Below are 24,829 nucleotides of genomic sequence, written 5' to 3'. Positions count from 1 at the left end.
TGAATTTGTCGCTTTTTCCACAGAACCACCATAAATGTGTATGAATTGACCTCACCTCTAGATTCAATATCGATGAGAATTGCTACGTATCTATATCCTAGCACCGACTCTGGTCATTACAAAACTGAATTATGTTATCGTCCACACCTAGATTATTTCCCGAAGTTTTATTTATTTTTTCCCTTTAATTGACATAGTACACTATAAATTTAGGAAAATATTTTAACATTCATGTATTTTTTTATATTTTTGAAATTTTAAATCTATAGTGTATTAATATAATTATATTTGGTAATTTTGAAATTTTCATTAGTTTACGTCATTAATTTCATAGCATATATATCTAACTGAACCGGTTTAAACCGAGTAACGATATTTCGGTTTGATTTGGTTAAATTAAACCGATATGCCCAAATATCTCGTGGTTCGATTTCTTAATCACGAAAAAAAATAACATCTGAAAAATTAAAAACAAATAAAAGAAGGGAAAAAACCACCTCTGGATTGAAAATCCACATCTTCATCCCAGAGGAGAGGAGAGTGTGTAGCCATGGCGGCAAGCTCGCTCGCCGTCCTCCCTTCGTTTCGCTCCTTTTCTACCTCAGATTCGTCGTCATCGTCTTCATCTTCGAGGCTCATCGGCTTCGCAAAATTACCGGTACCGAGACACAGGTCTAAGAAACCCTCAAAATCCCATTGGATTAAGGTGCTTCTCTCGTCTTCGCCGAATCAATCGGTCGATGATGTCTCCGACGCTGACCAGTTTCTCCGGTACAACTCCATCGCCGATTTCATGCGGTTCAAACGCGGTGGCTCTGCCGGTGGAAATGGCACCGGCGAGTTGCAGACCGCCGTCGTCAGTTACCGGAAAAAGTTTCCTTGGTCAATCCTCAAGCCCTTTTTTCAGGTGCCACTTCATTTGTTGAATTGGAAATTTTACGTTCCGTTTAGGGATTTTATTCAATTCTGAGTATTTATTATTATCGATTTCTTCTCGGTCTTGCAGGTAGATTTAGTCTCGACGATTCATATCGCCGATAAACAGTAAGTATTCGATTGTTTCTCTCCTTCTTCGTGTGTGCGCGCTGTAGTGTACTGAAGGTCTATTTCATTTACTGTGTTCCGAAAGTTCTAAAGATCTTACAGACAAATTTCTTGTCATATTGTGTTAGATTAACAAGATCGAATGAAATGGTATTTTCAAAGGAAAACTGTTTTGGTTGATTAGCTTTATTTCCTCTAATATGATTCCGTCTGTTGATTGTATCCCCACCATGGTGTTGGCCATCATAGGAGTCATTGGTTATCAAAGGATAGGTTTTTGGAACACATATACACATACATATATGTATATATTGATGATGTTATGCATATTGATGGTGTTTTTCTATGCTCCACAGTAAGATGGCGTTCAATAGAAAATGGTGATAAGATTGTAGCACCTTGCAAAGTATGTATCTGAATCAGGACGAACGATTTCTGCAGGTACTTTACTACCCTCCAAAAGGAGCTTGAGCCATACGACTGTGTCTTATATGAGATGGTGGCGAGTAGGGAAATCTTGGAGAATCGGAGGAACCCGACTGTGTCCAAGAGGCTTAAAAGTTCACGCTCGAGGGGCTTCAATATTTTAGGGTGCATTCAGCGGCAGATGGCAAGGATACTGACACTCGATTTTCAGTTGGACTGTCTAGATTATCAGGCTAAGAATTGGTACCATGCTGATCTTGATTATGAGACATTCAAGTTTCTTCAGGTTTGTTTTCCTTTCGTGCACAGCTAATTCTTGAAATTAGAACCTCTCTGTTTAAGAGAAGCACTAAAATTGATTACCAACTGCGCACGTGTGTGTGTGTGTGTTTTATTGTATGTAACTTCAATTCACCAAAACTGTACAACCTTACATACACAAGCCGATTATACACCGCAATCCCAACCCAAACCCTTGAAGATGGAACTACATTGTCGTAAACCTGTAGTTGTTTTCCTCTGTTGTTGCTTTCGATTAGTCTTTTGGGTTATTTATTTATTTTTTTCCTCTTGACAGTTTTGTGTTATGTGGAAAATCTTGTGTAGTGAACTAATTGCATCGAGTATGCACAATTGTCTGTTGAAGTGCCGGGTTAAACTATCTTGTTCCTGTTTCAAACCTGATACAGCTGGAGAAAGGTGAAAGCTTCTTCTCATTTGCAAAGGACATGACTATAAGATCAACGAAAGCAATAGTGCAATCAGCTTCCATCCCCGATGATCTTGATCCTCTGAGGTCCAAGCTTCTATGGGCCTCACGGGTTCTTCCTATGCCTCTCGTGGGTCTTCTCATTATCGGAGGCATTTGTGCTGACATTGGAAGTCAGGCATCCGAGTATCCTGAATGGGAAGCCCTTTCTCGGCTTGATTTTGGTGCAGCCATGAAAGTCTTTCTTGCGAAGCGTTTGACATCAGAGTAAGCATTCTTTTAAATACCTATTAAATTAGACAATACCTACACTTTGAAGTTTCAACTGCATTGTTTGGTTTAGTTTTCGTCCCATTGACATCAGGCTTTAGGTCAAGCAATCCCGAGAATCCTCTCTGGTTCTCGGATTCCTCTTGAGTTAATACCCTGCTTTGAATCTATCTACCAGAAAAAAAAATGCTATAGTTGACATAAAAAATTGTTTAAGCTATGTTAGTGCTTGGAAAAAAAATAAACTTGTTCTTATCTGATGGGCATCCATGCAGATAATAAAATGGTCGATCGGGAAAAGATGGAACCAAGTTGAATTTTATTCTGTCATTCAGCTTTTCTTCATTCTGTTTTATGATACTTCATCCATTCTGTTGTATATCACCATTCCGAGCTGAAATCTTTCGTGTAACTCACGTCGATATTGTTTGCTCTTTGCTCTCTGAAGATTCACTCAAGCGACTGCAGAGATAGAGGAGAAATCCGTCATCATCGGAGAGAGAAACCGAGCAGCCACCGAGGCATTAAGAAGAGCAATGGACGAGGGTCACAACAGAATCGCGATTCTTTATGGCGGAGGCCACATGCCCGACTTAGGAAGGCGGCTAAGAGAAGACTTCGATCTCGTCCCTTCCCAGGTGAGATGGATAACCGCTTGGTCAATCACAAACCGAAGGGACTCTGATACGAATTCGCTTCCGATCCTCAAGAAGATGGCCGAAGTTTCGGGTTGGCCGCTGAATCGGTACCAAACTCTTGCTTTGCTTATTTTTTCATCCGTTCTCGCTCTCGATCTTTTCTTCTGGGAGATCTTCTTCGGCACCACGATTAACTGGGCGTCGCAGATTGCTGTAGAGTTCTACCAGTTCGTAGATAATGCACAAATTGTCTGAATGAACTTATAGTTACATAGTCTGTAAATGGTGTTTGTAATTGCGAAATTTATTGTAAGGTAATATGGCATTGTGATGGAAAGGAAAACGAAATATCAATTTGAATTCTATAAACTTTAGTTTTGGTCCGAAAGTTGATGTTCTTAGTTTTGAAATGTCACTGAAGCCGACCTGTATTGTTTATGTACGGACGAACGGTTTAAAGGACGACAGTTGAGTTAAAGTCATATTTGGTCGGAGATTTGAGATTTAGATGAAGTAACCTTTTGTTTTAGGTTAGACGTCGTTAAATAATTCAATCAATAAAATTCATATTAAGGAAATACACAAATATAGAATTTTGTACCATGCAGAAGTAATAATTTTATCATTCCCAAATAATTCACAAATGATAATACTTGGAACATCATTAATATTTACAGCTAATAAAATAAAGATGAAATCAGGCGAAATCTCTAACGGCAAAATAATGATGCAACCATATATTATTATTATTATATTATTATTATTATTATTATTATTATTATTATTAAATGGGGGTTATATCGACCGGACCTCGGCAAAAAATCAAACTCAGAATCTCGTCACCACCACCGAAACCGCGTTTGGTCATGAACAAACATATAACCAGATAATGTGACTACGTAACAGAAAAAACAGCTAAGCTTAATTAATAATTAAGGACCCAAAGAAATTTTCATAATGACTTCGATCGATCAACCATGAAACTTCGGTTCTCCTTTCCCTTATAAACTTCAACTATAAATACTTCACTTCTCAAAGCATCTCTCCACCACCACAGGAACAGCAAATTAAAAATTAAAAATAAAAAAGAAAAAGAAAAAGAAAAGCTTTGTGAGAACCAAGAAAATGGCCTTTTCTTGCTCCCAAAGATTCTTGTTCTTGATTCTCTCCCTGTTGGCTACTCACGCTTTGGAAGCCTCTGTGGGCAACTTCGAACGTGACGTTCAGATAACTTGGGGAAATGGTCGCGGAAAGGTTCTCGAGAACGGGAATCTTCTCGCTCTCTCGCTCGACCAGTTTTCGGGCTCGGGTTTTCAGTCCAAGAACGAGTTTCTTTATGGTAGGGTGGAGGCGCAGATCAAGCTTGTCCCTGGTAACTCTGCCGGCACAGTCACCACTTTCTATGTAAGTAAAGATCTTTTTATCATCTGTTTCATTGTTATATATGGTGTGTACATAAAATATCGAAAGACTGATTATGATTTTTTAGCTGAAATCGCCGGGAGCGACTTGGGACGAGATCGATTTCGAGTTCTTGGGCAACCTCAGTGGCCATCCCTACACTCTCCACACCAATGTCTACACACAAGGCAAAGGAGACAAAGAGCAGCAGTTCCATCTCTGGTTCGACCCAACGGCCGATTTCCACACGTACTCCATCACTTGGAACCCCCAAAGAATTATGTACATATTTTCAAACCTACTTATTTGCATCAAATAATTAAGTGCTCTATTGTGTAACTTCGTACTCAGTGAACTCGAAATGATAACATGTGATTCTCTTCGTTTTCCAGCTTCACTGTGGATGGAATCCCGATCAGAGAGTTCAAGAACTTGGAATCAATCGGAGTCCCATTCCCCAAGAACCAACCGATGAGGCTATACGCGAGCCTTTGGGAAGCCGATGAATGGGCCACGAGAGGAGGTCTTGTCAAGATAGACTGGTCACGTGCCCCTTTTACCGCTTCTTACAGGTAGGGGTTTATGTTCGGTTATATCCAGATTCAGTTCGGTCATTCGGTTATTAACCGAAATTGTCCGTTCTTCACAGGAACTACAACGCAAACGGGTGTGTCTGGTCCAGCGGAAGATCGTCTTGTCCGGCTAACAAACCGTGGTTCAGTCAAGAACTCGACTTCAATGGCAAGAACAGGATGAAATGGGTGCAGAGTAGGTACATGGTTTACAACTACTGCACCGATAGGAAGAGGTCTCCTCAAGGTGCTCCCCCTGAGTGCAAGATGGCTTGATTCTTCCTCCTCGTATGATTACACTAATTATATATCTTTCTGTATTTAAATTGAGATATATATATATATATATATATATGGTTTGGATTATTTCGTTTTATTTTGTGATTGAGTGCTTGTTCTATTCAAATTGTATGCAATAACAATGAATATGCCAAAATTTATCTCGTGTCTAGTTTCATATTCGCACTTACTTCACTTGACGCTTTTCGCTTGCATGGGGGTACATTTTCACACGTGTTTTTTAATGAAACCCTGTCTTTGGTTTATGATTTATCTTAGTATTTGTAGTAAATATAGATTCTGATCGTAAAATATGAACTTTTTTTCCTCGACATAAATTAAACAACGCAGCACGAAAATCGATCTCATCCTACGTGGATCGAAGTGATTTTAGCTGCTGAAATCAAACTTCTTGCATGAACCACGCGTTGTTACTGCATGCACCATGCGAAACAGTAGGTGCATGATCTATATATAATGATAAATAAAAAGAACGACGTGTTAGTTATTTTGAAATTAACAATAGAAAATTTATTGTGGAAAAATAAATCTTTGAATCTAATATTTAAAATTGTAAGAACAAAATTAAGATGAACCGAATTATACATGAATGATCGACTTTCGTAATGGATTCCGTAATTTATGATTAAAGATCACCGTTTATGATCTTATATAGAGCAACACACTAATCGTAGAAACGGGTAGGTGAAAAAAAATAAAAAATTATATGCGAGCTAGATATCATAATCTATAATTTATTGAAAATTAACTTTGTTATAATTCCAATTCCATTTATAATATAAATGGTATCTCCAAATTATTTTTCGCAAATGATAAGTAAATCTTTCAATTCTTAATTAAATCATAAATTTGACCTAAATAAAATAAGCTAAAATTGATCAAAGCGATAGTCCATATGATTATTAAAAATAATTATTGTAGTATAAATAAATAATTATATATATATATATATAGTATACGCGTGCGCAAAAAAGTTACATTTCAAAAGCGTACACGGCTTAAATATTTACCCTGTGTTTTTGGTTTTTATATAGTTTGTGTATTTAAATTTAACTTAACGAATTCAAAGTCAGCAAAAACTATTTAAAATTTTTGAAGCACAAAATTGATCCCCTCCCATTTATCGGCACATAACCCTTTCTAGAATTTGAAATACATCGGAGCTTCTGTAAATTAAAAAAAAAAATATTGAAAACTAAACATTATTTTATGAGATCGACATCACGTCAAAAAAATGATCCTAATATCACAGACAGTATCACAACGTATATATGATTTTTTGTATATGAATATTCGAAAATTTTAAAACTTACATATTATTATATTTTCTATTTCTCTTGTATTTATTATTATTTTAAAAGAAAATGATATTGTAAAATAAGACAATATTATATAATTTAGAAACGATACGAAATATCTAAAACTTACAGTCACATACAAACGATTGCCCGTGATTGGTAACGATTTTGCTTGCTTATTAATAAACCATTATTTTGTTGAATAAATGGCGTTGTAATTGTAGTTGGAAATGAATTTTAAAAATCATTAAGCGTATAGTTAAATATATATTTTAAAAATCCGGGCCAGAGGTTTACCTAGTCAGCGCGTTCGAAGGGTAGCAGTTAAAGGTCCTCCGTTATAAAATATATATATATATATATATATTAAATATCTTATTACTATTTAAAAATTGATAAATTACTTGCAAAACCTATTAATTATGAATGTTCTGCAATATTGTTCTACTCAATTTAGCATATAGGCTAATTTATATATGCGGCAATTAGGTGTTGACTCTCCAAGTGTATTTTGGCTTTTTGAACCATTTTGTATTCAAATTTAAGATTGGTATTAAAAGCAGAACCCATAATTGAGGGCTAAAATTAGACTTTTTTTTTTCCATTGTGAACAAAACAACTAATCATAATCCCCCACACGTAAAAAATAGTTTTCAAAAGTCTGATTTACCCTTCACCATCGCATAGAGTATAACATTTTTATAAAATTGTGAATACATTATATCCACTTTCAATTGAGGTAAATTTCATTAGAATTATTACCATATTGGTAATAAAAAGTTTCAATTGAGATAGATATATCATATATGTCCGAAAAATCTCATATAATACTTGAATTTAATATCAAAAAGTTACACTCAAACAAAAAAGAAAATCAAATACCGTATACTTTTTTGGAAAGGTTTTACAAATTTTATAATTTTAACTCAAAATGAATTTCTTTTCAAAAAATTTGTGTATTAATTTGAAAATTGGTAACAAATTTATATTTTTATATAGAGCTTTCTTATATGTCGTAAACTCTAAACCATAAGTTTCCAATACTAACATTCATTCGGAAATTTTCCAAATTATTAATATATGTTAGTTTTCTTTATGTTTTGTTGCATATGAATGTCCATCACATCCATTTATTATAATAGAACCAATATATAAATTAATAATCCAAAAAGGTTACCGGATTAAAAAGATAGCTAACTATATATATAGTTATAGTTAGAAGATATTGTGTTTTGTTTTATTGGAATAAATTTATAAAATTAATAAAATTTAATTAATTTGATTAAAAAAAATCAAATCATATTTAAAATATAAAATCTGATAATAGTAACACACATTCATTTTTGTTGTAGAGAAACGGAAAAGGAAATGACGTATACACAGGTTTTGCATTTTATTTGCTTTAATTTTGGAAATTACTGCAAGTTTTTGAAAAAGATTGCTAAAAATATTTACGTCCTTGTAATAAATGTGAAACCACGTGACATTTGGCTGATATTTGTGGTTTAAAAATTTTAAATTATATTCTCTCGATTTAAGTTTAGATGACGTTTTAACCGTAAACACATATATTAAAGAAAACAACTCTTGTTCAAAATATCATTTATAATTACTTTTATTAAGGGATAAACCCAAAAAAACAATACTTTGATGTAGCAAAATATATAAAATTTATTAAGAAAATATATTTATTGCCTGATTTATTATATATCAGATGCGCTAATGTTGTTGTTGATGTAATACATTTTATAATATATATATATTGTGCAATTAAGATACGATTTGTAGACACGTGAACATGTTGGTTCAAAAACTGACGATTTTCTTGATATACCTAATGTTCAAATTCTATATTTCATAATTCATATGTAAAAGTTAACCATTATCAGAAATTAAGAAATGTACAACTTCCATCACAAATACATTGTTGGAAAAAGAATCTTGATTGATATACGAAGCCATATCATATTTAGTTTCTTAATTTAAAATTTGGATATTAAATAGCTTCTGCCTATTTAAAAGAACCAACCTTCTCTCTTCTTCACTTGCTCCATCGTTCTATTTGTCCATTCCCATATCCATTCTCCTCCTCCTCCATCATTTCTCCAGGTAGTTTCTTTAGCTTTCATTTGTAATTTCATTTAGTTATTATATATATATATATATGTATGTATTGCTTGACTGATTTCGATGTATTCTGTTATAGATTTTAGATTAAATTGCATGAATATGTCTGAAATTTGAGTTGGGAACAAGAGATTTTGAAATTTTGTGTAAATTTAAACTATAGAATATATATTAATGTGCACAATTTTGACGTTAAGTTATACTCCCATCACCCGAAGAGATGTGAACAAGAAATATTATTTTTTTTAATAGATGAATACATTATTCGATAATTTTTTTAATGGTAGATTATGAAAAAACCTAACATGTTACCGGTTCGGTCTGTTTGATGCCCCTATCAATCACAATCACTCACAAATAAAATAATTAGTTTTTTCATGTAAACATTGGCCAACAAAAATGACGTAATAAATCTCTCTAAATATTATATAATAATAAATATATTTTCTTTACAAAAAAATAAATATATAATTTTAAAAACAAAAGGAAAAATATCATGCTAAGGCTGACACATGGCATGATGAGCCGAGTGGCCAACACACGCTTGTTGCCAGAGCATCTGCATGAAGCGGAATAAGATAATTCCTTTTTTTTTAATAAATAAAACCAAAAATTAAAAAACGGAGAAACTAGTCACACGTTTTGTATGCATTGCACAACATCTCACACGAAATTAAAGTTCTTAAACCGCATAAATTACATCTTGTAACCGGAAAAAGGGGTATTTTCACAGTTGGAAATGACTGAGCTTATCAATTTACGTACCCCAGGATAGGTTAGACACGTTGAAATTAAGTCAAATGCCATATCTTTTCTATTACTAATTTTCCCAAAACAATATTTGCAAAAGAGGAAAAGAGAATAAAAAAATTTATGTATGTGTATTTTCGCATTAATGACGAAAATACACAAAAATTAATAAAAAAAAGGCGAAAATTACCTGGGTTACTAAAAAAAATGGTTGTGCCCAAATGGTAGGATTAATGAGATTAAACCAAAATTTGAAATAGAGATAATGCATTATTATAACATAAAATATATATAACGAACTTGTAAATATAAATATATATATATATATATATATATATATATATTTATATTTACAAGTTCGTTATATATATTTTATGTTATAATAATGCATTATCTCTATTTCAAATTTTGGTTTAATCTCATTAATCCTACCATTTGGGCACAACCATTTTTTTTAGTAACCCAGGTAATTTTCGCCTTTTTTTTATTAATTTTTGTGTATTTTCGTCATTAATGCGAAAATACACATACATAAATTTTTTTATTCTCTTTTCCTCTTTTGCAAATATTGTTTTGGGAAAATTAGTAATAGAAAAGATATGGCATTTGACTTAATTTCAACGTGTCTAACCTATCCTGGGGTACGTAAATTGATAAGCTCAGTCATTTCCAACTGTGAAAATACCCCTTTTTCCGGTTACCTCTGTGGTTAATTATAGAATCGGTTTTTTTTTTTTACAAAATTAAGAAAATCTAATCTGAAAAATTATATAAGACGACGAGCCCCCCCCACACTCGGATTTGTAACTCTCTGTTTTCACCCACAGAGAAGTTAATTTATTTAATTAATCACAACTCTCTCTCTCTCTCTCTCTCTCTCTCTCTCTCTCTCTCTGCGGCTGTCTAGTTTCTGCGAAGCTCATTCTCAGGTCCTTTCTCCTCCGTAATTTTTGTTGAGGTAATTTTTTTTCTATTTTATTTGAATTTTCGCTTTTAGATTAACGTTCGGGCAGAACAAAGCAACGATTCGTGTTTGCTTTTGAGCATAAACTCTCAGCAATTGCTTCACTGTCTCCTGTCTTTTGATCTGATTCTCCATTTTCTTTTTCTGGTCAATGAATTTCTTCGCTGTCCTCCCAAATACGATATAACCTTAACCGTATTTTATTTATAATTTTTTTTCCAATTTTGTCTTTCATTTTCTTAGTTTCATACCCTAAATTTAGTTTGCATGAATTTTATCCAAAAAAAAAGAAATTTCATTATTGTTTTTTTTATAAGGAAATTTAATATTGTTCTTCGGCAGAAAAATAGGTTGAAATCCAAACGAAAACGCATCTGTTTATACGCCATTAGATTCCGTACGGTAGATTAAATAGGAAAACGAGCGACGGTGAATTTTATTTCTATATTTTGAAAATGTTCTTCTGGATCTTGTCATCATAATAGGACAATTTCGAATCTTTTCAATCTGGGCATATTTTAAATGTGGTAATATCATATAATATGTTTCTGGGTTGGTCTAAATTTACCATTTACTAATGCATGTAATTATAGAATATCCTCCTTTGTGCTGATGGAGCGCATTGGCTGTCTGAACTAAGGCAGATAGTTGTTGATACATGCCGAGTTTGCCCCATATGCTTTGCATAGGACACAGCTAAGTTGCTCGTGTTTTTTTTTTCTGTCGGATATAAAAGAGTGTTTGGCGTTTGATGAAGCAAGAGTCCTTTTTTCTCTTCTATGTTCTCTCGTTTTCACCCTTCTCTTTGGCTGTTTTCCGACTCTTGTGACGTATTAAATCTTGAAAACGTGATTGTGTTCGTCGAAAACAATACAATCTCTCTTGATCGATTCGAAGGTTTTCCGGATTCAGATCTATCGTTTTTCTGTCGAATTTTCGAGGTAGAATTACCAGTATCTGTCGATGACGCTCAGTTCAGGTTTAGAGCGAGATAACCATAACTACTACTATGTTCTTGATGATTCTGATCAGAAAATGGAGGAAACTGGTTCCTCTCATGCTGTCTCTGGTCGGAAGAAACAGAGGGTGAACAAGTATGCCTTTGCCTGCGCTCTTTTGGCCTCCACAAACTCGATCTTGTTGGGATATGGTGAGTTGTTTTTCTTCATTTTGTAATGTTCTCGATTGAGATCGAGGTTTTCTGAAAACGTTTTGTAATCCCTCTCGATTCTTTTTGCAGATATCGGTGTGATGAGCGGGGCAAGCCTTTTCATCCAGCAAACTCTCAAGCTTACAGTGACAGAAACCGAGGTTTTGACGGGTATCCTGAACGTAATGTCGTTGTTCGGCTCGCTCCTTTCCGGTAAAACCTCGGATCTTATCGGTAGACGTTATACGATCATCCTCGCCTCCGGTACGTTCCTCATTGGTGCACTTTTGATGGGTCTGGCTCCGTCTTTCCCGTTTCTTTTGGCCGGAAGAATGGTAGCTGGTATAGGCGTAGGTTACGCTCTAATGATCGGGCCAGTCTATGTGGCCGAGCTGTCGCCTGCCATGACCCGAGGGCTGCTCTCGTCATTTCCCGAGATATTCATCACGGTCGGCATTCTCCTCGGCTACATCGTGAATTTCTCTTTGACGGGAGTTTCGCCAAAGTACAACTGGAGGATAATGCTGGGGCTGGCGGGATTCCCGGCTATAATAGTAGCCATAGGGGTAATGTCGATGCCCGAGTCCCCGAGATGGCTCGTGATGAATGGAAAACACGACGAGGCGAAAAGGGTATTGCGGAAAACGTCGGAAAGCGATGAAGAAGCCGAGACAAGGCTAGCCGAGATGGAGAAAGCGTTTGAAGAGGCAGTTGGTGCATCAGCCAATTTCCGGGGCCAAGGAGTGTGGAAAGAGCTTCTGATAAAGCCGTCTCCGGCCGTAAGGAGGATCCTAGTCGCGGCCATCGGGATCAACTTTTTCATGCAAGCGTCGGGTAACGACGCAGTGATATATTACACTCCGCAGGTCCTGAAAGCAGCCGGAGTTATGAACAAGAGACTTCTGATGGGAATCAACATCGTAATGGGAATGTCCAAGACGTTTTTCGTCCTCGTCTCGGCTTTGTTCCTCGACCATTATGGCCGTCGGCCGCTGCTCTTGCTCGGTACAGCGGGCGTAGCAGTATCTTTATTTACTCTAGGGGTTGGCTCTCATTTCCTCACGGCATCTCACGATAAACCCGCATGGGTTCTAGCCATCTGCGTCGTCTCCATATGTGCATTCCTCTCGTTCTTCTCGATAGGGCTCGGACCCATCACGTGGGTTTACTCGGCCGAGATCTTCCCGATGAGGCTGCGAGCTCAGGGATCGAGCATCGCCGTGTCTGTGAACCGGGTTGTGAGCGGAGTGATAACGATGTCGTTTCTGACAGTGGCGAAGAAGATAACGTTCGCCGGAGAGTTCTGGTTGCTGTCGGGAATAATGGTGGTGGCGACTGTGTTTTTCTACTTTGTGATGCCGGAGACGAAGGGGAGATCCCTCGAACAGATTCAAGCTTTGTTCGAGAAGAAAGGTGATGATACTTCACCAAAGGTTGATGACTCTTGACCGAAAGTCCCTGTCTTGTGAGTTTACTGTGTTTCACAAGATTTAATTTCTGTAACCTTATATGTTTTAGGCACTTTGGGCTTCAATATACATAAATATATAACTTTTAAATTTCCATGTAACCAAAGGTATCTTGCATAATTTGGCAAATCAAAGTGTCGATTGTAACAATGGGGTACTCATTCGAATGAAACCGAATAATTTGATTTTGTGTTTCAATCGAACAAAGCGAATTGAATCAGACAAAAAAAAAACAGCCAAATCCGATTTTTTTTCTTTAAAGATATATTTGTATTCAATTCGATCCGACTCAAACACAGATTAAGATCAGTATTTTTTTCGTATGAACTTGGATCCAAAAGATTATTCCAAAAATTGAAAATGAAAAATCCACGCTAACCCAAATTTTACATCTCGATATGATAATTCGGTAATTCGTTTTGATACATAGTGTTGAAAATCGTATATAAATATCTAAATTTTTACAAAAATTATAGATAATTATATTAATTATATAATTTTTATATAAATACTTAAATTTTTTTAAAAATTTTATATAAATATCTAAATTTTTGTTTTTTTCAAATAAATACAAAATTCCAATATTTTTCAAATAAAAATAAATAACTCAATTAATAGATTTTGAATTTATTTTTTTTAAAAGAAATTTAGATACTTATATAAAATTTTAGAAACATTCAGAGATATTTATGTGAAAGTTAGTTAGGACAGAATTTTTATAAAAATTTAGATATTTATATACGATTTTTTCTTAATAAAATTAAATCTTAAAATATTGTTTGCTTACCTCAATTTATAATTTTTTATACGAAGTTTGAAGTATTCTTCATGTAACAAATGAATCTTTGGCATTAATTGAGAAATTTTAAGTGAAAAGTAATCTCTATCAATAATTATGAATAAACACAAAATCTCTATTGCAAAAGTGGGAGAACCCATAAACCTAGCAACTAGGAGCGGACAGACCTGAATCTGATATCCGAGTTCTTTGGATACAAAATCTTTAACCTATATATGATAAATATTTTGGATTTCGATTCCGTTATTTTTGCACCCGTTTCTTTGTTTTTAATAAAATCATTTCCTGATTCTAGTCTAATTCATTTTTTATTCAAAATATATTGGAAAAAAATACTCTTAGTTTCGTTGTTATTTTCATATTAATTTGAATTTAAGTATGATTCTATTAATTTGATTTTAAAATTTATAATTATACCGGAATATAATTATTTCTTATTTCTTTATTTTAATTTTGTATATTTAGATACTAATATGTGACCTCCAAAACCATCTCAAACTTCATTTCTTTCTTTTATTTTGGGCCTACAAGATAAGCCCAGTTTGATATTGGGCTCATAGGAAAAAAAAATCAGTATTTTCCAAAAAAAATATATTTATAATCAAACGGTCACATTTGATATTTGAAATTCGCACCACTCTGCCATTGATCTTCATTTCGCTTGCTTCGACAATCCCTCTCTGGGTTGCCCATCCTCTGGGAGAAAAACTTCTTTCTTCGAGACCCATCAGTTCTCTTGAAATTTCCGACCAGTATTCTTCTCGCTTTTCAGCCTCGGATACCCCCGATGGATCGCCAAGAAGTGGAAAGCCAAACCACGAAGCAAGATGACGATGTTCGGTTTCAAGATCGCGGGTTTCCCATTCAAGAACAGGTTTGGTTTTCTTCTCAGACTTTGATCTGACGCAATCTCGTTTGTTGTCGTCTTACTGGAAGATCTTGCTCGTCAGAGGAGATGAAGAAGTCAATTGAAGCTAAAATGAGTCTTTGTCTTAGCAACTCGAACCCTGAAAGCCCAGGTTGTTTTCCTTCTGTATCGTTTTTCTCGAAATCGTTTTGCTTCTTCGGAATGGGTGGTGGTTAATTTAGCATGAATGCGCATCGATTTGGGCATAAGACAAGAGCAAGAAGGATGCTTTCTTGTCTGTATTCGTAAAGCCTTGTATGATTCCACATATCCATGTTACTTCATCAGAAGTGTAAAGACTTTTCTCCTAGTCCAACACAAGGGCTCTTGAAAGTCATTTTCCCTGGAAAATATGTGGATGATTTAGATGCAGAATGCAGATAAAGATTCCAAGGCCATGAGTATACAAAATCAGCTCATGGCTGCATCCAAGACCAATAGTCCTCAGACTGTATATTCGCAATCAATCAAAAGCTAGCTACGCAGCAATATTCAGATAACATCTCCTGGTAATCAACTCCCACATAGGTAATATCAATCATACTTCCCCTTTTGAGTCGAGAGAAAGATATCCCGAATCAGGTTGGCGATGTACGTGCCCATCTCCTGTAATGTCCTTCTCGTGCCAGCAAAATTTTCGATTTTCTTCTCTCCAAATCTCATATACTTCCACATAGGTAAATTTTTTCTCTCACAGGCCCATAGCTGAATCATTATGACCGGTAATATTGCTGTCTGTACTGTTTGGCATGCATATCACTGTGCAGATATTGGATAGTTAAAGACATTTCAATGCACTAGGTAACTGCGCTTCTCTTCATGCAAAAGGGTATTTAATTATGGTTTCTTGTGACTGGAAGCGAGTTTCTAGCTTGAATGTGTTTCCTTTTTACCTTCATCCTTCATTGGGATTAATGTGCATCATGAGTAAATTAGTGCTCACGTTCTGTTTAGGGGAATTGTATTTATAGAATAAAGTTATCTTATTTCACCATTCTCATTAATATCCGACATATAAATGTGATAGCATTCTCTTGTTTTAATCAGCGGATCGGATTACATTTTTCTAGTGCGGAAATAGATTTGGTTCAATACGATAAAATTGGGCCAAGCCGCTCACTAGCTTCCAATAGCGATGTAAAATGGGTTTCGCTCGCGAGTCTGTCCATATTTTCCGAGATGGACTTAAAAAATTTGAGTTCGAAAAAAAAAAATTGACCGAATGATCCAGTTCATCTCATGGTGAGCCAGTTCGGTGTGTCACCAGCTGGTTCGCGATTCAGGAAAAAATATTTTTTGTTTAATTTTTAACATTTTGAAATATTTTAATATCTTTTATATTAAAATTATCTTTCTAAAAATTATTTAACTTGTTTGGTTTAATTTTTTAATTGTATTTATAATATTTATAATATTTTTAAATAGTTTTTTAATATTTAAATTTTATGTTTTAGTTATTTATTTGACTTACATGACTCGTGATCTAAGGTGAGTCAAATTGAACCAAATAATTTTTGGCTCTCCAAAAAACAGACCATACTAGACTAGATTTAAAAAATCTTAGATTGGAACAGATTGAATTGTGTCGAACCGATCCAACCCGTTTTATACCCTAGTTTCGAACATAAATATACATTCCTTCCTCTTGTCACTTTTTTAAAATGTATTATTTGGTATCATTTGGATTTGGTTAAAGTAAAATCAAATCCATCCAAATTAAATAACATATCATTAACATATAATAATATTCCAATCTTATACAAAAATTGAATAGATATAAATACTTAAAAATAAAATTTGAATCCTAGTTACCAAAAAAAAAAATTGAATCCTAATACATTCGAATATAAAGAAATAAAACGAAAATTTTCAAAATTAAATATGTTTATCACTAAAGAAATTGAATCTAAAATTACTTTTCACAAAAAAATAACAAAATAATATTCAATATAAAAATCAATTCATATAATTTTTCTAACATTAAAAAAAACGAACCCAAATTTGTTGACTTAATAAAATGTTTGTAGACACTAGGGGTAGGCACGGGTCGGGTACCTCCAATTTTTAGAAAATCCTGTCTCGTCTCCATTACCACGGGTTTTACAAAAATATTATCTCAGTCTTGGCTTCATAAAATCCGGGTACTTGTAGATCGGGTTTAATGAGATTCTCGGTCTTGTACTCGCGGATACCCGGACCCATACGATTTATAAAATTTTGAAATATAAAATGATAGATATAGAAAATACAAATGAGAGAGGTCAAAGTATAAAGAGAAAAATTCACGATGAAGAGAGATGACTAAAATTTTGAGAGAAAGATGAATGGTTGATTCGGTTACATAGAATGAGATTTGGAATGATGAAATTTTTGTATAGAAAGGTTTAGAACATAAAAAAATTTAACTAAAATAAAAGTATTTTAATAAATAATAAGAATAATTTAGACAAAAATATTATAAATATAAAGTATATTTTAGATTTTTAACAAATATACCGGGTAACCCGGGTACCCTTTGTAAAATAATTGAACCCCCACTCGGATTCGGAGGTCGAAAATTTAGTCTTATTAATACTCGATCTCATCATCGTTAATATTCAGGTACCCTTTATTAAGCCGGGTACCTCCAAACCCCTGGGTTACGGGTTAAAACGCCCACCCCTAGTAGACACGGGATATGCCAATTTCAGCCGCTTATCGAAACATGACCTAAGATGACGTTGGTCTCGTTTCGTGCTTCTTTTTAGTATTTGTTTTTCCTTTTTCACCTTCCCTGTAATTTGAAACGGGGAGAAAAAAGAGGGACTGCGTGTCGTTTCATAATTTGGCATGGAATGCTTGTCGTCTGTTTTTTTTCCCGGGTAAAAACACAAAGTGGAGTTTCCAAAGACGTCGTCACGTTTCGTTGAGTTAAAAAAAAAACAATTGTCAAAGACAAAAGGTCAAAAACCACACGAGCCTCTTTGACGTTTACTCATCATATGCAATATTCCAAATAGCTTTATATTTTATTCGAATTTCTCTTTACCATTTCAAACCCAATCCATAATTTTTGAAAGAAAAAAAAGACTGGTATGGTTACAGGTAGAGATATCTCATTGCATAACGTTCAAATCGACTCATTCTTGCACCTTTAAAAATAGAAAAACGTAAAAAAAAAACCTTAATTTTAAAAAATTAAGTAAAACTTTAATTACATAAAATTTGAATAATTTATTTTTATTTTACAAAAGTATCTAAAACAGTTTATAAATTTATTAATGTGTATATTTTCAATTAAATTTAAAATGTAGTTATGATATTCATTTAATTTTATAAAAATATTTTTAAATTGAATTGAAATGCATAGAATATTAAACGTATCAGTTTTTTGCATATATTTTACCAGCCAATTAAAATTTTAGTTATGGGTTCTTTAAGAGTCAAGAGAGTTGTATACAGATAGAAATTCGTTATAAATATGATATTCACATAAATAAGTGAAATAATTGTATATTTATTTTAGCGTATTTAAAAAAATTGTTCTCAGCTAATAATAAAATGCGTATGCACATACATAATCAACCATGCTTGCATAATATTATGAAGAAACCCTAAGTTTGAATATAAAGTTATTGAGAAGCGAGAAGAGTTATTATGGGAGATTTGTGGATGTGTTTCAGAGCCGAAGTTCATAGTATGAAAACCAAAAAGAGAGAGATGTAAAAAGGGCATTCTCCTCTTGTCTTTAAGCTAATATAAATATTATAAATTCAACATTTTTGAAAAAGTTGGAATCTAATTTCAAAAAATATTATTACATGAAGCTGAAATGAGATTCCCTCCTCGCAGTTAAGCCTCAAAGTCTTGTTTGTTTTTGTCCTCTTGGAACCTTCTACTCGAACTAGATTCCTTCCTCTATATCCATGCATCAAAATCTAATCTTAAATTAATTATTGAAATGACACTATATATATATATATTAATCGGATTGTTATTGAACCTGAGAACAAATTTTTTATATATTATATATTCGTTCAAATGAAAATTCGGTTTTTAAGTAAGACCGAATAACAAGAAGACAAAATAGAATACTAAAACTTAATTAAATCAAATCGAAAATTAACCGACCGTAACTCGTAACTCGTCAAACGCTTAATTTTTCTGATGCCAGTTGTTATAATTGATATACTAATAATTTATATTCTTTGCCATTGTAAAACAAAAAAGTTTATGGAACAAGAAACGCAAAAACAATAAACTTGAAATTGCTCTATCTAAAATTAACCTAAGAAGATGACAAATTTGCCCTTTGTCGCCTCTTCTAACATTTTTCGCTTGGATTTATTATTTAGCTATGCAAAGGTCAACACTTTGGTAGAAAAGCTATATTAAATTTTCTTATTGAGATATTTGAAATTAAAAAACGGAAAATGAAAACTGAGATCAATGAGACAAAAAAACATATGAAATCAATAAAGATTATATGTGAATGAATCCCCACTAATAACCTTATGTTTAATTAATTAGAATTCATTCTTTTTAAATTTGATTTTTTTTCTTACGACATTATATATTTTTGTACTCATAACAAATATGAGGATCATCACAACATTTTCACTACCGAAAACTGAACACATAAAATGACATCCTATTAGAATTATGCAAAGGCAGGACCAATTCTTTCGAATCCTTGGACCGTTTTTAGAAGGAATATCCTTCTATTTATTATTATTATTATTATTATTTAAACGAAAACTTGGGATCAAATTCTAGCTGTTGGCCATGCCTATTCACTAGCCGCGCCCGGCCACACTTTGGCTCGTCCTCACCATAACCTCGACCATACGTTGGTTTCGCCTTGCCACAATACCTAACGGCCTAAACCCTAGCTGTCTCGGCCACATCTCGGGCTAACTAGAACCCTTTATGTTTGGTCCCAAACGAATTAACTTTACTAGTTAAGTAACTCAACATGGTTGCCTCAACCGGTCAAACAGAAACGCAAGAGACGTCTGTCCGCTCCATGTTCGAGTCTACAGTTGGGAAAAAGAGCACATATTCTAATCACATATCTTACTTCCGATCCTATGATTAATCTAAATCTCAGACCAAGACATCCAATTACCAAAAAAAAATACAGTTGAATATATGAAAAAAAAAAGATTTTTTTTTGTATTTAGGTTGATTTATTGGAGATTCGATCTATCTATATCCATTTTGAATTGAAAAATAATCTTATTAAAATTAAATTGAATCATTCCTCACAAATCCATTGTTCACACCTTAGAAGTCTAGAATAAATGGCACCCACTCTACCACCAAAGCTAAGCTAGCTACAACCTCATATGTTTGTATTGTATTAAATAAAACTCTTATGTTTAAGGTTTTTTTTTTAAAAAAAAAAGATAAAAGAAATAGGTAATAATAATATCCCACCGCACAAAACCCAACACAAAGAATAACACCAATTAGAATTATGCAGAGGCACGAACGATCCTTTGAAACTTTCAGAAGAGTATTTATGAAGCAGCAAAAGAAAAAAAAAAAAAAAAAAAAAAGAAGCTAATTTTGGGGCATCTGTCATTCCCTGCGATAATTCTTTCGTAGGTGCACTCTTTGCAGCATAACGCTGCAATCAGACTGTGCCCTTTGATAATGAGAATTCACCCGTCGTTATTGAAATTGTAAATAAACAGAAATATCAAAATCCACCCATTTATAGAATATTCCCTAATAAAAAACGTTGAAAAAAAAAGTAAGTGCTAGGGAGGTTATGACTTATAATTTCAAAATGAAATTTTAACCCATGCCCGAAAATAAAAAAAAAATACATAAATAACTTATATTTTCTTTTGTGACGAAAGAAAATAAATATTTAACTAGCTTTCTTTTAGTTACTTGAGACGCATGTAATCAAATTTAAATTATACTTCGAAAACATAACGATTTTATTCCTTTATCATATAATTTGTCTAATTATTTGTTGATTTAAAGTTACTTTTTTCCCTATTAATAATCCGTAGAGAATACTGTTCTAATAATAATAAAAAAGGAAAATCTTTAGATACGTCTATATAAAAAAATATATGATAATATCGTGATTACTGTTATTAATTACATCAATGGTTATAATTATGAATGGCTTAATTAATTAATATAAAAAATTTGAAATTCAAAAAAACAGTGTCATGGAAAAGGACCAGCAGAGGTCGAAGGCTAATTTGGTCCCCCCGACCCTACTTTTTACGTAAAGGGAAATTAGATTTGGCCAATTCGCATTCACTTCGCTTTCCCTCCCTAATTCGATTTTGTTTTATTTTATTCTAGGAAATTTTAGCATACTTTTAAAAAATATTATTTTTTTGTTACAATAAGTGGTTATTATATATAAAGTAACAAGGAATGGATAAATGGTAAAGTCAAGTTGTGTATATATCGTATCATTTCGTTTTTATGTCTAGCATTTTATAATTATTTTGCTCTTGGGAACATCTTTTCCTATTAATTTTAAACGTTATTAAAAAATCTAAAACTTATTGAATTATTTTATAAAACTTTTATATGAAAATCTTCAAAATTTATTATTTCAGGATCTATCCATTTAATTTTTATTCTATCAATAAAATTTAATTCTTGTTATTGTATTGAATAATTCGGAAGGTCAAAACAAATTGTTTTCGGCAAGAAATAAACAAATGCTATTTCCCATAAATAACATTAATGTTTTTATGCATTAAAGACTGCATAATAAAATAAATGTAATAATTTTTTCAAAATGTGAACAATAATTTTCTAAAATTGATTTTCTTTTATCGCAGTTTTTTTCTTCATTTTTATCGGTGCAGTTCATGTGTAAAAATCTAAAATTTTTCATTTTATTAATTAACAATAATTTAGTTGGACGGGTAATTGTGTGTAATTCGAGGAAAGTGATTCTCAGCCACCGAGGCACGAATTGCCGCGAGAAAGTTGCAACATTTGAAAGAGAAAACAAATTATATTGGCCCAATAAATATTAATTATGATATTTAATCTGATTATTATTTGGAATGTTCTTGACGATTTGTGGAGTTATACACCTATTATATGTGCAGAAGAGTTATATTTTTTTTTTCACCTGTACTTAAGGAGTTATATTTTAAAATATATGATCATTTTGACTAATTTTAAATCACAAATATATATATATATATATTTCATTTCAAATTTCAGATATCTTATAAGATCGGTCAATATACTACACTTTTAATACCCATGCCATGGGTATGAAAAATTATATTAGTAATTATAAAAATACATCAACCCAGAATGAAAAAAGAAATACGAAATTTTTTCCATATAATTTCTAATGTATATGGATTCGTATGTACTGCATATCTTTTGCAATTTTCGTATCCAAATCGAAAAGATTTCATCTAAGTATCACAAAAGATATGTCTGACATGCTAAATCCGGCTGAGTTGGTGGGTGGCTAAGCTTGATTAATTTCCGGTTCATGCACCGTTTTAATTTTTAAAATTTAAATATTATAAATAAAAAATCTAATTAACTGATGCATTAGTTTATCATAAAATAGAAAAATCCAAAGCATCTTAAATCAATTAAACACCCGACATCTTTGTCTATATATGTTTCTTGTTGTGTCTCCTATTTGCTTGTTATGTTCATGGACATAGAATTTTTTTTTTTTTAGTTCATTGTCAGCATTAGTTTTCTACATATGTAGCATTTAATTTTCATGTTAGGATGAATTTAACATTTCCAAGTCCCAGATCTCTTCATAATAAATGAATATCAGAAATATAATATGTTTGTGTGTGTGTATATATATCAAAGAATAACAAAAAGTCATATAGGCCTAATTCAAACCTTAAAGAAAAATGAGTAAAAATTTAAATAAAACTAAATAATGAGAGAGATCCCAAAAGTAAAAACACGAACAGACGAGACAAAACGCAGAGCAGAGAAGCAAACATAAAAAGTTACAATCATTAAATTATCATTAATATACGACAAAATGAAAAGCTATATAAATAAATAAAAGTACAAGAGAAAAAGAAAATAAGAATTCTCTTTTCCCCGATCCTTTATAGTATTTATCAAACATCTTTCCTCTAGTCTCTCTCTCTCTCTCTCTCTCTCTCCAATGGAGAAGAAGCTCAAGCTTCGGCTTCCAAAGTTAGTCCGGTCATCGTTCCACGTTTGCAGACCCCGGAGCTTATACGACGTCGTCGAGACGTCCACTTTCACTTCTCAAACGGCGTCGTTTCAGAGACTCACAAAACCGAACGACACTCCCCCCCGTCCCAGAGTTCAGAAGCCGCACTACTCGCTGTTCTACACCCCGGTAAAACGGCACGCGTTTCGCCCTCCGGCTTCGACTGTTTTTCCGGCGAACCCGTTCTACGACGAGAGCCGTTCGTTCCGAAAGTACGACAAAGATTCCAAGACAACGAAGACGAAGAGCCAGATTCATCGGAGAAACAGGAAGAGATCCCAAATGGGCTGTGATTATCTCTTCAGTTCATCCTCACATGATGGAAGCTGTCGGTTCAAGTCAACCGGTTCATGGTGTTGGTCGAGCAGCGACGAAGATGACAACGAAGGCCAAGAACAAAATAAAGAATCAGAAGATGACGAGACCGACACGCTCTTTTCTTCTAGAAGCTTCTCTTCCAACTCAACGGAAGCTGTCTACCGACAGAAAAACCCTAACCCACGCCGGAAAACAGACAAGGACGTCTCTGGCGGTGGACTTCTGCCGGAAAATGGGAAGGTAAAGGACAGTTTCGCGGTGGTGAAGAAGTCGAGTGACCCGTACGAGGATTTCCGGACATCGATGGTCGAGATGATCGTGGAGAGACAGATCTTTGCGGCGGATGATCTCCAACAGCTTCTTCAGTGTTTCTTGTCGCTGAATTCTCGCCATCACCATGGGGTTATTGTCCAAGTGTTCTTGGAGATTTACGAGACCTTATTCTCTGCCTAACTGGAACAAGAAACAAATCTCTTGTATTTTCTTGTTTATCTCTTAGATTAGTAATAATAAATGCGTGTTCTTTAAGGTTAATCATGTTTAGGGTTTGACAGAAGTTTAGAGGTTTGTTGTATAACTTGGATTAACTTTCTGCGAATGGAAAAGTTTTTTTTTTCTTCATCTATCTGGTTTTTGATGCTGTGTTTATAATTTTCATGATATATATATATATATATATATAGTTGACATTTTATTCCTTTTAATTTGCATGAGAATTAATCCGATGGATAAAAAATATAAGTCCCATGTAATGCATTATTCATGGGAATGTCCCCTATAAAAGGAATAATAATAGCAGTAAGTACATTAATGCAGATTCGAAGCCATTGATTGGTACATGGGGGAGTGGATCCAACGTTTCTGCTTTGTGTTTTAGTACATGAATTTAGAATTTGTACTCTTACGCGAGGCATTAGCCAACAAAGTGAAGTGACCGAACGAATTCGAATTCAAAAATCAAATACACGAAACAAAAACCCTAATTTATAGAAAATGACTTATTATTAGATATGTAAATTTTTACGATCCATATAAGTCAACCCAAACTATAGTATTTAAAAAAGTTATAGGATTTTTATTATTTACTGTACGGGATATATATATATATAGATAGATAGATTTAGTTGCATGTTTTATAAATGCGGTTGAATGGAAATGTCAAAACCTATGTTGTGTTCTTTTGATGGTAAAGCCAATGAAGCAAAAGCTACTTTTCTCATACTTCTTTCAGGACACTTTTTCTTTTTTGCTTCAAAAGTTTGAGATTTTAAAAGCCTTTATGTGGAACCTCCGAGGAGCGCACACTATTGGGTTGGGAGTCTTCTACTCTCTCTCTCTCTCTCTCTCTCTCTATATATATATATATATATATATATATATATATATTGCAGGCCCAATATTTTAGTTTGATTTGAATTTGGTTATTTTATTTTGATTATTTTAGAGATTGATTTACAAGGGTCATTTATATGTATAATAAAAGAATT

At 33.4% G+C, this 24,829-nt stretch overlaps 4 protein-coding genes across 5 annotated transcripts; all 4 read left to right on the top strand.

Annotated features, from left to right (window-relative positions):
• The first annotated feature begins 494 nt into the window (after nucleotides 1–494).
• Nucleotides 495–3,466, top strand: LOC104811114. The gene is made up of 5 exons (XM_010537705.2): nucleotides 495–907; nucleotides 1,007–1,044; nucleotides 1,486–1,756; nucleotides 2,160–2,446; nucleotides 2,898–3,466. The coding sequence occupies exons 1-5, from the start codon at nucleotides 551–553 to the stop codon at nucleotides 3,340–3,342; spliced, it is 1,398 nt and encodes a 465-aa protein (XP_010536007.1). The 5' UTR covers nucleotides 495–550; the 3' UTR covers nucleotides 3,343–3,466.
• A 659-nt stretch (nucleotides 3,467–4,125) lies between these two features.
• LOC104811113 (xyloglucan endotransglucosylase/hydrolase protein 20-like) lies at nucleotides 4,126–5,505 on the top strand. Its single transcript, XM_010537704.2, has 4 exons — nucleotides 4,126–4,491; nucleotides 4,577–4,770; nucleotides 4,881–5,060; nucleotides 5,138–5,505. Exons 1-4 carry the CDS (start codon nucleotides 4,213–4,215, stop codon nucleotides 5,334–5,336), a joined length of 852 nt encoding a protein of 283 aa, XP_010536006.1. The 5' UTR covers nucleotides 4,126–4,212; the 3' UTR covers nucleotides 5,337–5,505.
• A 3,188-nt stretch (nucleotides 5,506–8,693) lies between these two features.
• On the top strand, nucleotides 8,694–13,208 carry LOC104811112 (polyol transporter 5-like). 2 transcript variants are annotated; one of them, XM_010537703.2, is made up of 3 exons: nucleotides 8,694–8,767; nucleotides 11,532–11,649; nucleotides 11,740–13,208. In XM_010537703.2, the coding sequence occupies exons 2-3, from the start codon at nucleotides 11,535–11,537 to the stop codon at nucleotides 13,095–13,097; spliced, it is 1,473 nt and encodes a 490-aa protein (XP_010536005.1). In that variant the 5' UTR covers nucleotides 8,694–8,767; nucleotides 11,532–11,534; the 3' UTR covers nucleotides 13,098–13,208. The 2 variants fall into 2 exon arrangements, with proteins under 2 accessions (XP_010536005.1, XP_010536004.1); XM_010537702.2 differs by lacking the exon at nucleotides 8,694–8,767 and adding an exon at nucleotides 10,347–10,493.
• A 9,683-nt stretch (nucleotides 13,209–22,891) lies between these two features.
• On the top strand, nucleotides 22,892–23,963 carry LOC104811110 (transcription repressor OFP8). The gene has a single exon (XM_010537701.1). The coding sequence runs from the start codon at nucleotides 22,953–22,955 to the stop codon at nucleotides 23,793–23,795; it is 843 nt and encodes a 280-aa protein (XP_010536003.1). The 5' UTR covers nucleotides 22,892–22,952; the 3' UTR covers nucleotides 23,796–23,963.
• The last annotated feature ends 866 nt before the right edge of the window (nucleotides 23,964–24,829 follow it).

The sequence above is a fragment of the Tarenaya hassleriana genome, unplaced genomic scaffold, assembly GCF_000463585.1.
Source record: "Tarenaya hassleriana unplaced genomic scaffold, ASM46358v1 Cleome19, whole genome shotgun sequence".
NCBI classification, from domain to species: domain Eukaryota; kingdom Viridiplantae; phylum Streptophyta; class Magnoliopsida; order Brassicales; family Cleomaceae; genus Tarenaya; species Tarenaya hassleriana.
The sequence above is the reverse complement of the archived record's forward strand: the minus strand, read 5'-3'. Positions and strand labels throughout refer to the sequence as shown.

Excerpts from the sequence above, each read along its gene's own strand:
- LOC104811114 (XM_010537705.2), top strand. The coding sequence starts at position 551 with ATGGCGGCAAGCTCGCTCGCCGTCCTCCCTTCGTTTCGCTCCTTTTCT. Across the intron at positions 1,757-2,159 it reads AGACATTCAAGTTTCTTCAG|CTGGAGAAAGGTGAAAGCTT; the intron begins GTTTGTTTTCCT and ends AACCTGATACAG. Across the intron at positions 2,447-2,897 it reads GCGAAGCGTTTGACATCAGA|ATTCACTCAAGCGACTGCAG; the intron begins GTAAGCATTCTT and ends TGCTCTCTGAAG.
- LOC104811113 (XM_010537704.2), top strand. The coding sequence starts at position 4,213 with ATGGCCTTTTCTTGCTCCCAAAGATTCTTGTTCTTGATTCTCTCCCTG. Across the intron at positions 4,492-4,576 it reads GCACAGTCACCACTTTCTAT|CTGAAATCGCCGGGAGCGAC; the intron begins GTAAGTAAAGAT and ends ATGATTTTTTAG. Across the intron at positions 5,061-5,137 it reads CCTTTTACCGCTTCTTACAG|GAACTACAACGCAAACGGGT; the intron begins GTAGGGGTTTAT and ends CGTTCTTCACAG.
- LOC104811112 (XM_010537703.2), top strand. The coding sequence starts at position 11,535 with ATGGAGGAAACTGGTTCCTCTCATGCTGTCTCTGGTCGGAAGAAACAG. Across the intron at positions 11,650-11,739 it reads CTCGATCTTGTTGGGATATG|ATATCGGTGTGATGAGCGGG; the intron begins GTGAGTTGTTTT and ends TTCTTTTTGCAG.
- LOC104811110 (XM_010537701.1), top strand. The coding sequence starts at position 22,953 with ATGGAGAAGAAGCTCAAGCTTCGGCTTCCAAAGTTAGTCCGGTCATCG.